This window comes from Geotrypetes seraphini, chromosome 7 (assembly GCF_902459505.1).
Source record: "Geotrypetes seraphini chromosome 7, aGeoSer1.1, whole genome shotgun sequence".
NCBI classification, from domain to species: Eukaryota; Metazoa; Chordata; class Amphibia; order Gymnophiona; family Dermophiidae; genus Geotrypetes; species Geotrypetes seraphini.
The window spans coordinates 6,230,418-6,243,935 of record NC_047090.1 but is presented as its reverse complement, the minus strand read 5'-3'; the positions used below and the strand labels follow the sequence as shown (position 1 = coordinate 6,243,935).

At 46.6% G+C, this 13,518-nt stretch overlaps 1 protein-coding gene across 9 annotated transcripts in view; it reads left to right on the top strand.

Annotated features, from left to right (window-relative positions):
• CALD1 (caldesmon 1) overlaps positions 1 to 13,518 on the top strand; it is a 220,030-nt gene that overhangs the window by 203,127 nt on the left and 3,385 nt on the right. For 8 of the 9 annotated variants that reach the window (XM_033951387.1, XM_033951394.1, XM_033951388.1 and 5 more), the window contains 5 exons: positions 993 to 1,071; positions 1,785 to 1,922; positions 4,430 to 4,525; positions 9,556 to 9,636; positions 13,439 to 13,475. In XM_033951387.1, the coding sequence (XP_033807278.1) occupies positions 993 to 1,071; positions 1,785 to 1,922; positions 4,430 to 4,525; positions 9,556 to 9,636; positions 13,439 to 13,475 (431 nt within the window). Of the gene's footprint in view, positions 1 to 992; positions 1,072 to 1,784; positions 1,923 to 4,429; positions 4,526 to 6,419; positions 6,486 to 9,555; positions 9,637 to 13,438; positions 13,476 to 13,518 lie in introns of those variants that run through there. The other variant, XM_033951392.1, reaches the window with a different exon arrangement.

Below are 13,518 nucleotides of genomic sequence, written 5' to 3'. Positions count from 1 at the left end.
TTTGTCCCGACAGCATCAGCAATATTCTCTCACTGCCTATGGCCTGCTCCGAAGCTTTCCCTCTGACCCACCTGCTCCTTTCAATGCAACTTTAATGGGTGGGTGGATCAACAGGAAAGCTTTGGAGCAGACCCCAGGCAGCAAGAGAGCATTGCTAAAGCTGTGGCTTAGCTCCCTGAAGCTCACTTTGAGCTGATGCACACAGAGAAATATAGAAACATGATGGTAGATAAAGGCCAAATGGCCCATCCACAGCATCCACTATCTCCTCCACCACTCCCTATTGGCTAAGGCTCTTAACATTTGCATCTCCTCTTCCTATAGGCTAAGGCTCTTTACACCTGCATTGTGAGGTCATAGAGCTTTATGGTTATAGAAACATGATGGCAGATAAAGGCCAAATGGCCCATCCAGAGCATCCACTATCTCCTCCTCTCCCTATTGGCTAAGGCTCTTAACATTTGCATCTCCTCTTCCTATAGGTTAAGGCTTTTAACACTTGCATTGTGAGGTCATAGAACCTTATGTTTAGAGAAACATAGAAACTTGATGGCAGATTAAGGCCAAATGGCCCATCTGCAATATCCACTCTCTCCTCATCTCCCTATTGGCTAAGGCTTTTAACACCTGCATTGTGAGGTCATTGGGTTGTCAAACGTCCAGATTTTCCCAGACATGTCCTCCTTTGTCCGGCTTTTGAAAAGCTTCCACCGAAATTGTGTGAGGCAAGAGGGCATCTGCACATGTCCGACCAGAGCAAGCAGTGGGGAGAAAGAGAAAAAAAAAAGATAAGGGAGTAAGGGACCCAAGGATGGAGTGGAGGGCGGGCGATTTAGCAGACAATGAGAGAGTGCAAGGGAAGAGAAGTGGAGAGATGTTAAATCTGGGGGCAGGAGAGAGGCAGGTATTGGTCCTCTAATTGTGCAATTAATTACAAATAAAGATTTAAATTGAAATACCACCCCTAACCAGTAACTGTGTCCTCTCCGCAGTGGTGTTAAAACGAGTCACCTCACACCGATGGTCTCCAAGATTGACAGCAGACTTGAGCAGTACACCAGCGCAATAGAGGTAGGTCCACGTACGGTCCGATACCACGCAGACTTCCTCATTTATTAGAACCTTTACTCATCCAAAAGGCAGACTGTAAATAAAGATAATGTTTAATAAAACACTTTCCTACCCAAATAGCCCTGATGGAACGATGATGGTGATGTGGTGTTATTCACTGGGACTGGAACCCAAACGTTGCAGGCAGTGACATAGTAAGGGAAGCGCGGGGAGGGGGGGGGGCTCCTTCCCAAAGCCCTCATGCGCACGTGCACCCCTTCCCTTCCCTCGCACCTCTTTAATTTTTCGCTGCCCAAGCAGCATTATGAACTTGCGGCCCGTGGCGATGTCGCCTCTCTCTGATGTCACTTCCGAGCCCTGCGCCTAGGACATGACGTCAGAGGGATAGCCGAAATGACGCGGGCAGCAAGTTCACGCTGTTGCTCGCGCCTGGAAAATGATAAAGGTGCGGGGGAAAGGAAGAGGGGGGGCACGCAGGGCATGGGGGTCGGGAAGGAGCAGAGAGGGCAGAGAAGAGGATGGGGAGGGGTGCCACTTCTCCTCACTATACCACTGCCTGCAGGCCCCTGGTGCTAATTTCTTAAAATTGTGAACCAAAACCAACGTTTGAAGGAGATAATTTGGTTGCTTTTATTAGGTTGCATTTTAAGGACCAAGTTTTTTGCAGCTACTAAACTCCCTTCCTCAAACCATGTCACTGCGTCTTTATCCAGGGCACAAAATCTAACAGGCCTGCCAAAGCCGGGGCATCCGACCTTCCTCTCCCAGCTGAGGGTGTTCGAAATATCAAGAACATGTGGGAAAAAGGCAACGTCTTTTCCTCTCCGGGTGGCACCGGCACGCCCAATAAGGTAATCAGAGGTTGCGTGGTCTGCTTTGAGGAGGAGATCTCAGGATGTACACTTGAAAGCCAAGATGCAGAGGAGAGGAGAAGGCCTAGATTCATGAGCTATCATATTCATGTAAACGTAGGGTTACCAGATGTCTGGATTTCCCCGGATATGTCTAGGGGTCCGGACTGCTTTTCAAAACCCGGCACTTTGTCCGGGTTTTGAAAAGCTATCCTTCGTGCAGGAGGGCATCCGCGCATGCGTGACGTCATTCATCTCATCCGCTCATAAGCAGATGTGCTGCCCGACGAGAACAGGCAGCGGAGGGTGTGGCTGGAGGCGGGATTGGGGATGTGATGGGATGGGGATAGGTGGGACTGGGCAGGCCTGGGGGCGGGTGTAGTGGTCCAGATTTTCAGGACGGAAAATCTGATAGCCCTATGTAAATGGATTTTGTTAATAACTGTTACTTGTTAAATAATGAGATGCAGTTTTCTCCTGGGGTATCAGATACCTGTTCAGGTTAGATATTACCTCCAGCTCTCTTTTCCCTGGGCATAGTTACCAAGCACGTGGAAGCTACCATATGTGAGACAGCTTTCATGGCAGGCCCTAAGGCCATGGAGGGTTAGGTGGTTTGTCCAAAGCCACAAGGAGCTGCTGTGCGATTTGAACCTAGTTCTTCCTGATCCCAGTCCATTGTTCCAACCATAGAGGCTATTTTCTAAAGGAATCTGGATGCAAGCATTGTAAACATTTAGGCGCATAAATGTCCGTGCCTGCTGTATCCATCTGTTCCGTACAGTATATGTTTGCTTCGGAGCCCAGACTGGCAGATGATGTCTTGGAGTGGAGGTGTGACCTAGTGGTTGGAATGGTTGCCTCAGCACCCTGAGGTTCTGATTTTGATCCTAGCCTGCTCTCTGTGACTCAGGGCAAGTCACTCAACCCTCCACTGCCCTCAATACCACTGTGAGCCTGCCTGGACAGACAGGGAAAATGCTTAAGAGTACCTGATTACTATTCAGTGTTTAATGAACAGTGTTGCGTACATCTATCAGTGCTATAGAAATGATAAGTAGCAGTAGGAATGTCCAGCCTGATATTTTTCATTTTAAATGAGAGAGGTTAGTATGGTAGAAATTCATTTATTAGTCTGTTAATATCCCACCTTTCAGGGCGTGAATCAAAGCGGAGTACAGACAATATGAAAAAGAAATAAATTGCAAACCTATGACAGCACAGCGAGTGAGAGAGAAAACTACAGGGTGCCCTCAAAAACTCCATTTTAAATGGTTACCAACCCAAAGTTTATTGGAATATTCTTTCACATTTGAGGCTACAGTTGCATCAACTCATAAAGTTTCATATGGTATCTGTTGATTTGCGTACACGCGATGTGCGCCCCCACCTGTGACTTGCCAAACATCAATGCGATAATCGAGCTCAGACCAGTCTCTCCGATGCATATCTGGCATGATCGCGTTTAAAGCTTCAGTGATGCGTTCCTGCAGATCATCCATAGTTGCGGGTAGTGGAGGTACGTACCCCCAAAGGAAAGTGGCCCAAAAAATGTCCGGTGATCTCGGGGACCACTTGAGGAACACCTGGTCATTTTGTGGCGTTGCGTTGTCTGAAGGGTGAAAGCGCAAGCGATTGTGAAAGATCTTTCTAAACGTGCTTTAAGAACATAAGAAACGCCTTCGCCGGATCAGACCTAGGGTCCATCTAGTCCGGCGATCCGCACACGCGGAGGCCCAGTTAGGTGCTCCTTATTGGAGACCCGGATTTCCCGTATCCCCCGAAGTGATTTGCAAGAAGGTATGAATCCAACTTGCGCTTGAAACCCAGAACACTAGTCTCTGCCACCACCTCCTCCGGGAGAGCATTCCAAGCGCCCACCACTCGTTGTGTGAAACAGAACTTCCCGACATTTGTCCTGAACCTGCTGCCGCTCAGTTTCAGGCTATGACCTCTTGTCCGTGTCACATCTGAAAATGTCAGTAATGCTGTTTCCTGGTCAATTTTATCAAATCCTTTTAATATTTTAAAAGTCTCTAACAAATCTCCTCGCAGTCTTCTCTTTTCGAGGGTGAACGGTCCCAGTTTTCTGAGGCGTTCTTTGTAGCTCAAATTCTCCATACCTTTGACTAGTTTCGTGGCTCGCCTCTGCACCCTCTCCGGTAGAGTTATATCCTTCTTAAGGTATGGTGACCAGTGTTGGACTTGTATTTGCTGTCATCTTATTTATAAGCATATTCCAATAAGTTTTGATTTTGTAAGAATTTAAAATCAAGGAGTGTTTTTGTGGGCACCCTCTATATTAATTCTGTATGCATTCCAAAATATGAACAAACTTCCCATAAGCTAAGCTAACGCCTTCCTTTTCCAAATTTTACTGCTGTTTGATATTCTTTTTCTCCTGAATGCTGAAAATTAACGTGCGATGCGCGTTAGTATCAGCACTTTCTCAGAACTTCTCAAAAACTATGTTAAACGGCTGCTTTTGCACCTCTCGCCATCTGCAGGAGACAGCTGGTCTGAAGGTGGGCGTCTCCAGTCGTATTAACGAATGGCTAACTAAAACTCCAGAGAGCAACAAGTCACCTGCCGCCAAGCCCTCAGTAAGTACAGCCATGCTCAAGCCCTCAAGTCATGCTAACTGTGCTCTAGGATCTATAGAATACTGTCATCTGTGCGCACTCAGGTCATGATTCTAGAAACGGCGCAGGCTTCATTGAGTGTAATTATCAAGCATCCGCTAGGCGCCGTTTACAGAATTGTGCCTACTGGTAGGCGTTCAAACATTGGGTCAGGGTTTCCTTGGCTTAATGAGTGCATTTAAGGTAGACGTCAACCGGCACCTAAGTGAAACCATGCCCTAAATCCACCCAAATCTGCCCCTAAGAATGTCTTCTTACTGGTACCTCAAAGTAGTAGGCGCCTACTGGCTAATTAATTTTTTTGTAATTGGTTTTTAATGGCACTTTCAATTATCATTGCTTATTAAGCCAATTTAAAAAATTAGGTTAGAAGTATAAATCAGCTAGACACACCGACATTTAGTCATCTTGTACAGAATTGGGATGTAAGTGTATACTCTTTGGGATCTGGCCAGGTCCTTGCGTCCTTTGGTCTGTCCCAGTACAATCAAGCTATTGTGACATCACTGCCAAGGAGAGGGGGAGGGGCATAGGTGGGGCTGACACTTACATGCTTCGTTTGCAGAATATTGTAATACACGTGCAAAAATGTTGCATGTAGACATGCTCATCTGTACCGTAGACCTGGCACAAGTGCACACGCCTACATGTCAGCTTGGCAATGCCGGGTATGAGAGCAATTAGACGCAGAATAGGTTGGCAGCTTGCAGAGAACACCTAAGCTCTGGTGACCTACGATAGATTTGCTTCCTAAGGGGTCATTTTTAAAGTGGTTTCCACACACAAAGCATGTATCACAGAAAAAGTGGGCCTGCTTAGAAGGAATTTGTGTACAGGTGATCCTGGGATCCTAGTTTAGAAAATGTTCATGTACATTCGGCGTATGGAATGTTGCTACTCTTGGGGATTCCGGAATCTTGCTATTCCTTGGGATTCTGAATGGAATGTTGCTACTCCTAGGGACCTGGGTTGGCCACCGTGAGAACGGGCTACTAGGCTTGATGGACCTTTGGTCTGACCCAATAAGGCTATTCTTATGTTCTTATAACTTTTATAAAACAGGCACATTTTCTAACTCTTAAGAACACAAGAACTGCCAAATGGGGTCACTAGCCCAGTGCGTTGCTTCCAACACTGGCCAATTCAGGTTACAAGTGCCTGACAGAATCCCAGAGAGTGGCAACCTTCCATACTAGCGCTCCCAGGGATAAGCAACGGCTTTCCTCATGTCTATTTTAACAACAGATCATGGACTTTTCCTCCAGGAACGTGCCCAAACCTTTTATAAGCCCAGTTACACTAGCTGTTTTTACCACAACCTTTGGCAATGAGTTCCAGAGCTTACGTATGTGTTTGATGTAAGTTATTTTATAAAATTAACCCCCCCCCCCCCCCAACAGGTACAAGTGGGATGTCAGTGCAACCTAAGGCAGGGCCAACATCTGACATAACCAGAATGCAATTTAGCCATTTTCCCTCTAGCTGCAGCCATGACAATGGTTATTAAGTGAAATGGTCAAAGACCAGACTCCAAATTCCTCATCCCGGAGGCGGCCGCATATATGTTGCAGCATTACACACTAGGATTCCCCTAAAGGAGGACCATTATATAGAGGCAGAATGATATCCTTGCAGCAACAGTGTTCAGTCACCTATTTTTCCCCCCCCAATAAAGGAAATGTGAACATCCATTGATTATATAGAACAGAGCAGCGAAGTCCATTTTCCCACTGGTTGCTCATTGTGTCTGCAGCAGTTCGTGTGATCCTGCCCTTCAAATCCACATTGCTGACTTGTTTCTGAATCTGTCTTTGCAGCACTGTCCACTGGTCTCTCACTTTTGCTTCCTTAACAGCAGTTCCAGGCTAACGCCTCCTTTGCTCTCGGAATCTCTCGCTCTTTCTAGCAGACCTCTTTGCGTCTCTGCTCTGTCGCCTCTGCTTGAATGGGAAAAATCCTCTACCAGGCTCCTTCCTTCCTGTCTCTTCATTCGCCTTCTGGGGTTTGGCCCGTTCTTACCTGCTCAGGTAAATGGTTCTTTTGAATTTCATCCCACAGTTGCCAGTTGGCTCCATTCTTTTCAGCACACGTTAATCCAGTCCTGGCTTTGTCCTGCTGCATGCACAGGGTGGGGGTGGGGGTGAGGGGGGGGGTTACAGATGCAGGGACCCAGGACAGAAATTTGGACAGGAACCCAAAATCCCACAAGCACCCTGTGCCTCTCCGAGGACAGGATGGAGGCTAAGGGCAATTGCGCTGTTTGCAACCCCTAACAGCAGTTCTATGCATGCATAAATGTACAATGCCCATACATACTACCTACCTCTATGTCATAAGGAGGGGTTAAAACAGTCCTGGATTTACTTGTTCGCAAGATATGGACTTTTCTTGGGAAACTCCATGGGACAATAAAAGTTATATGTTCATACATACAACAGGTAAAACCAGGACCAGACTACCTATTCCTTTATAAATATTGACTTTTTGCTATTCGCTTGTTTAAAGAAATCCAAACTGCAAATCCATGCACCCAGCAGGTTCAAACCAGGGCTGCATCTAATTGTTCTGAGAAAATGGAACCCGTTAGTGGCGCCGTTTTCATCCTTCCTTTTTCAGTAACGGGGGCAAAACTTTGCTTTCCTTTTCCTGGACAGGCAGCTGATTTGCTTGGTGGGTTCAGCTTCTAAAGTGGCAGGATGTCAAGAGTCCGTTTGTTTTCACTTTCTGGGCTCTTTCAATACATTTAAGACATGCCAGGAGACGAGGACCTGTTTTATTTTAATGGATGGAACGGTATTAGAACAGGAAATACGGAAGTGCAGTGGTTTACTGAAGCTGACAGGAGGACAACGGCCACCCCAGGCCCCGATTCTGTAGTGCTGGGTGACCCGTCAAATGAGCGCAGGACAATTGCGCTCCGACAATTGTGTGCAGGGGCAAGTGCGGTGGTGGATACTCTTTTGTCTTTTTGAGGGGGGGGGAGAGGACCCTCCCCCACTACACTTTAAAAATTCACTTGCTATCTAGTGTTAGGGTAAGGTTTAAATCATGATTATGGGAACCCTAATACAAAGGCCCTGATTTGCTGACACTCCTCAGGCCCCGTCCCTTGGGCGGGGCTTGAGGCGCCTCAAGCCCCTCCCAAGGGATGGGGCCTGAGGAGTCGTCCTGCGCACAATTGTCGGGGCGCTTTTGTCAGAGTGCAGTTGTCTTGCACTCTTTTGTGGGTGTACCGTAGTGCTGTGGGTTGGAAACAGTGGAAATCAGAAGAAGCGAGGGAGGTCTGCCCCATCCCTACTTCCATCCTAAGGCGCCTGCTGCAGGAGGGAGAGCAGAATTATGACCAAATAAAAGGGGGGTGGCAGGGAAGGGAGTAACGGGGGACCGATGGCGAGAGGGAGATGGAGGTAAAAGCCCAGGTAACTCGCTTTATTTCGCTTAGGGGGAGAGAGAGAGTAGGTTCTTCAAACTGTCAAATAATAAAAGAACAAGAGGGCATCCGGAAAAGTTGAAAGGGGACAGATTCAAAACGAATGCTAGGAAGTTTTTCTTTACCCAACGTGTGGTGGACACCTGGAATGCGTTTCCAGAGGACGTTATAAGGCAGAGTACGGTACTGGGGTTCAAGAAAGGATTGGACAATTTCCTGCTGGAAAAGGGGATAGAGGGGTATAGATAGAGGATTACTGCACAGGTCCTGGACCTGTTGGGCCGCCGCGTGAGCGGACTGCTGGGCACGATGGATCTCAGGTCTGGCCCAGCGGTGGCATTGCTTATGTTCTTATGGGAGAGGAGGAGATCGTGGATGCTCTGGATGGGCCATTTGGCCTTTATCTGCCATCATGTTTCTAGGTTTCTATAACCATAAAGCTCTATGACATCACAATGCAGGTGCAAAGAGCCTTAGCCAATGGGAAGAGGAGATGCAAATGTTAAGAGCCTTAGCCAATAGGGAGAGGAGGAGATAGTGGATGTTGCAGAAGGGCCATTTGGCCTTTATCTGCCATCATGTTTCTATGTTACTAAAGTTCTGTGACATCACAATGCAGGTGCAAAGAGTCTTAGCCTATAGGAAGAGGAGATGCAAATGTTAAGAGCCTTAGCCAATAGGGAGAGAAGGAGATAGTGGATGCTCTGGATGGGCCATTTGGCCTTTATCTGCCATCAGGTTTCTCTGTTGTTATTAAAGTTCTATGACATCACTATGCAGGTGTAAAGAGCCTTAGCCAATGGGAAGAGGAGATGCAAATGTTAAAAGCCTTAGCCAATGCGCTTCCAGAGAGCGTAATAGGGCAGAGTACGGTACTGGGGTTTAAGAAAGGATTGGACAATTACCTACTGGAAAAGGGGATAGAGGGGTATAGATAGAGGATTACTGCACAGGTCCTGGACCTGTTGGGCCGCTGCGTGAGCGGACTGCTGGACACGATGGACCTCAGGTCTGACCCAGCGGAGGCATTGCTTATGTTCTTATGTTAATGATTAGCATGCACTAATACTATATTAGTTATATTCCTACGGGCATCTTTGCAGTTAGCGAACACTAAATCAGGTAGCAGTCCATGAGGAATTCCCCCCCCCCCCTTCCCAGTTCCTCATCTCTCACAGTTCCACAGGGACTGGCCAGTTGTTCTGCAAGGGACAAATTTTGCAGGAAACAGGGGACCTTCCTACAGGTAGCATGTGTTTAAAAAACAAACCAACCTGATAACCATCTTAGTAGGTTTCTTGTGATTGCAAACTGGAGCTATCAGAGGACAATGGCAAGTCCTCTGCCTTTCCAGTTTTACTCCGATCACCAGGATTTACCATCAGGAGCTGAACGTACAATTGATCCGTCCATATTTAATTTGGCATTTCACTGAGAATGTAAACCAAGAAGCCTCTTTACAAACAGCTTGGGGGATTAAAAAAAAAAAAAAGATTTCCATAAAAGTGTATATATTTACTGATCAGTTTCTAAAAATATCCCGACCTTTTCTTTTTCCCAGGATTTAAAACCTGGCGACGTGTCTGGCAAACGCAATCTCTGGGAAAAGCAGACAGCCGAAAAGCCTGGATCTCCCATCAAGGTAAAGTAATATCAAAATCATCCGAAACATGTAACGCTAAGCAAGGCTTCCCTACCACACCTGACACTGATTTGGGGAGTCTGGAGATATGACAGGCTGTCATAGCCCCAAACTAGAGATCTGCACGGGAACGGGGATCACAGGAATCCCGCGGGTCCTGCAGGAGTCCCGCGGGAATCCCCCCCTAACCCACGGGACTCCCACGGGGAACCCCCTCTGGCCCACGGGACTCCTACAGGGATGGAAGGCTTTGGAAGCAGGGTTCGTCCATATAATATAATGGACACATCAGCCTTAGTAAAAGAGGAGGTTTATAAGTTAATTACCTGAACAGAAAACAAAAAAAGGGTTCCACCAAAGAGATTCCACAAGGAAAACAGCAAAAGAAACTGGAATTGATGATCCTGTCAGAAGTAATTGCTGCTTTTTATGGGGACGGGCAGGGATGGAGGTAATTCCTTGCGGGGATGGTTGGAGATGGAGAGGATCCTGACGGGGACGGGTGGGGACGGAGAGGATCCTGGCGGGGACGGATGGGATTTCTGTCCCCTTGCAACTCTCTACTCCAAACTAGTGTCAGGGCCACCTTTTAAAACAGGAATTATCTGAGCTGAGACTAAGTGGATTTTTAATCTAGTGCCGAGTGTCGGGGTTTTTGATATTTTATGGCGCATCAAACCTGCTGTATGTATAGGGTTATCTTGAAGGCTGGGGGGGGAGGGGATTACTCAATTCTACAGCAGTGGGAGAAAGTGTAGGGAGACCCAGCTGATCTCATGAAGGCCCAGTCACAGATCTCTGCCCCGTAGGACGTTGTCTACAGCTGAGCTTAGTTCCCACGCTTAGAGCTGTTGCTCGCATTTGCAGCATTGGTGCTTCAGTGCTAACGGGAGGGGGGGGGGGAGAGAGAGAGGAAGCTTCCCTATGAGAATATCCAAATGCACCAACAAATAGGGTGAATAAAAAAAAAGAAGACATCGCAAAAGAAAATGGTTCTTTGTTTGTTTGTATTCCCCTACTCTTTGGTGCATTTCCAATTCTTTAGGGACTGCCTAGATTCCTTAAATCTGTGATCTGCGTCCAATACTTTGTATTGGACTGTAAGGCTTAGGACCATCCATTTGGGCATCGGGATGTTCTGCCATTTGTAATGAGGAGTGTGTGGCGCGGTGGTTGGATCTACAGCCTCAGCACCCTGGGGTTATGGGTTCAAACCCCGCCGCTGCTCCTTGTGACCCTGGGCAAGTCACTTAATCCTCCAGAGCCCCAGGTACGTTAGAGAGATTGTGAGCCCACCGGGACAGAGAGGGAAAATGCTTGAGTACCTGATTGTAAAAACCGCTTAGATAACCTTGATAGGCGGTATATAAAAGCCTAATAAAACTTGAAACTAAAACCATCACGCTGAGATTTCCTAGTTCATTTCTGAAATGAAACCAAAGAAAAATAAAATACCATTCGTTTTTGGGAGGGTTAAGGAGACATCCGCTGTGAGAATCGCTCGAGCGTTTTGGAATACGCACATGATATAAAGTAGATTTTATTTTTTTCCCGTCTGAAATGTTTATTAGCGGTTTTAAAATAAAAAAAAAAAAAGTGAGAAAATCCCTTATCCCCCAACAAGGCACCAACAAGCCATTCTTCAGCAGTCTGGCCCTATTGAAATCCAAGTTAAAAGCTTACATTTTGCCTCCGTTTTAAATCCTTTTACCAAACTGCAGTAAAACGTGTCTTATCATGCTCTTCCGTAGGTCATTTCCACATGCTAAGACCAGTTTTACCACAGCTGTAAAAAAAAAAAAAAAGAATCAATTTAATTGGTGAAATAACCCCCACCTATATGTTGGAGGTGATAACTGTTTGCTAAATTTAACTGTTTACCACAGAAACATAGTAATAGAGTAGATGACGGCAGATAAAGACCCCGATGTTCCATCCAGTTTGCCCAACCATAAATTCATTTAATTTAAATGGTCCTTTCTCTTGGAAACCCAGAGCCTTGCCTGGTCGTCTGCTTAGGTTCCATCTACTGGAGTCTCCATCAAAGCTCACTCCAGCCCATCTAAACCAACCCAGCTGTCGAAGCCCCCCTAGGCCCCTCCTCAACCAAACGGCCATATAAGGAGACCGTGCAAGTCTGTCCAGTACTGGCCTTAGTTCTTCAATATATACACCCACTCTCCACCCCAATAGCCCCCTAAAAAAATCTCCCCCCCCCCCTCCATATATGTAGCATTTGGTTAATGCACACCCTGGCAAAAACTAATGCAGGACACTTTTGTGCATCCCATGTGGGGCTTCTTTTTTGTTTTGCTGGTTAGGCTCGTATGAGCAGTTAATGCAGCTAATAATCCCTTCTTTGCCTGTTTAATACTCATTTTGTTCTGATCATTCTCATAATGAGTGACGTCTTTAATCTCTTATTTGAGCAGTTGGTTTGTCTTGAATAGCTGGTAAAGTCTGTTCAGCAAGGATTGTGTCAAATGTGTTTGGAGGGCGATGAAAATGATAGGAGGCTTGCGCCAGAAGACGTATGAGGAGAGACTGGAAGCCCTAAATATTATACCCTAGAGCAGTGATTCCCAACCCTGTCCTGGAGGAACACCAGGCCAATTGGGTTTTCAGGCTAGCCCTAATGAATATGCATGAAGCAAATTTGCATGCCTATCACTTCCATCATATGCAAATCTCTCTCATGCATATTCATTAGGGCTAGCCTGAAAACCCGATTGGCCTGGTGTTCCTCCAGGACAGGGTTGGGAATCACTGATCTAGAGGAAAGGAGAGACAGGGGAGATACGATTCAGACGTTCAAATACTTGAAGGGTATTAACGTAGAACAAAATCTTTTCCAGAGAAAGGAAAATGGTAAAACCAGAGGACATAATTTGAGGTTGAGGGGTGGTAGATTCAGGGGCAATGTTAGGAAATTCTACTTTACGGAGAGGGTGGTGGATGCCTGGAATGCACTCCCGAGAGAGGTGGTGGAGAGTAAAACTGTGACTGAGTTCAAAGAAGCGTGGGATGAACACAGAAGATTTAGAATCAGAAAATAAGATTAAATATTGAACTAGGCCAGTTACTGGGCAGACTTGCACGGTCTGTGTCTGTGTATGGCCGTTTGGTGGAGGATGGGCAGGGGAGGGCTTCAATGGCTGGGAGGGTGTAGATGGGCTGGAGTAAGTCTTAACAGAGATTTTGGCAGTTGGAACCCAAGCACAGTACCGGGTAAAGCTTTGGATTCTCGCCCAGAAATAGCTAAGAAGAAAAAAAAAAAAAAAATTTAAATTGAATCAGGTTGGGCAGACTGGATGGACCATTCGGGTCTTTATCTGCCGTCATCTACTATGTTACTATGTGTACATCTGGTGGTTTTATAACAGTGTATCGCAAACTGTGTGCCGTGGCAGATTCCAGGTGTGCTACCAGATGCCAGCAAGGAGGAGAGGTGCCGGCTGAATGCTTATAGGACGTGTCTCTCACAGCGAGTGGCAGGTCCCGTAGTCAGTCAGCCTCTCCTCACCGCAACGGCACCTCTGCTCCTGCTCACCTGTCCTTCTGCAGCAACCCTCAACGGCGGTTACAGGAGGCTCAGGGCTGCAGCTGGAGGACATCCAGGCATGCAATGACATCACACATGCGTGTGAAATCATCACGTCGATGTCTGCACATTTCCAGCCGCGGCTTAAAAAGTTTGCGACACACTGTGTTATGGAAATGATAACTATCTTTCTCAATTGTTAAATTGGAGATTCCTGTCTGGCCGTGACACTTTTTACCTTATATCTATTTCTTAATTCAGGTGACAGCTGGTGGAAAAAGCAAGGCAAATACCAACGGTAGGTGACACTAGTGAATTCTCTTGCACTATCATTTGGGAGC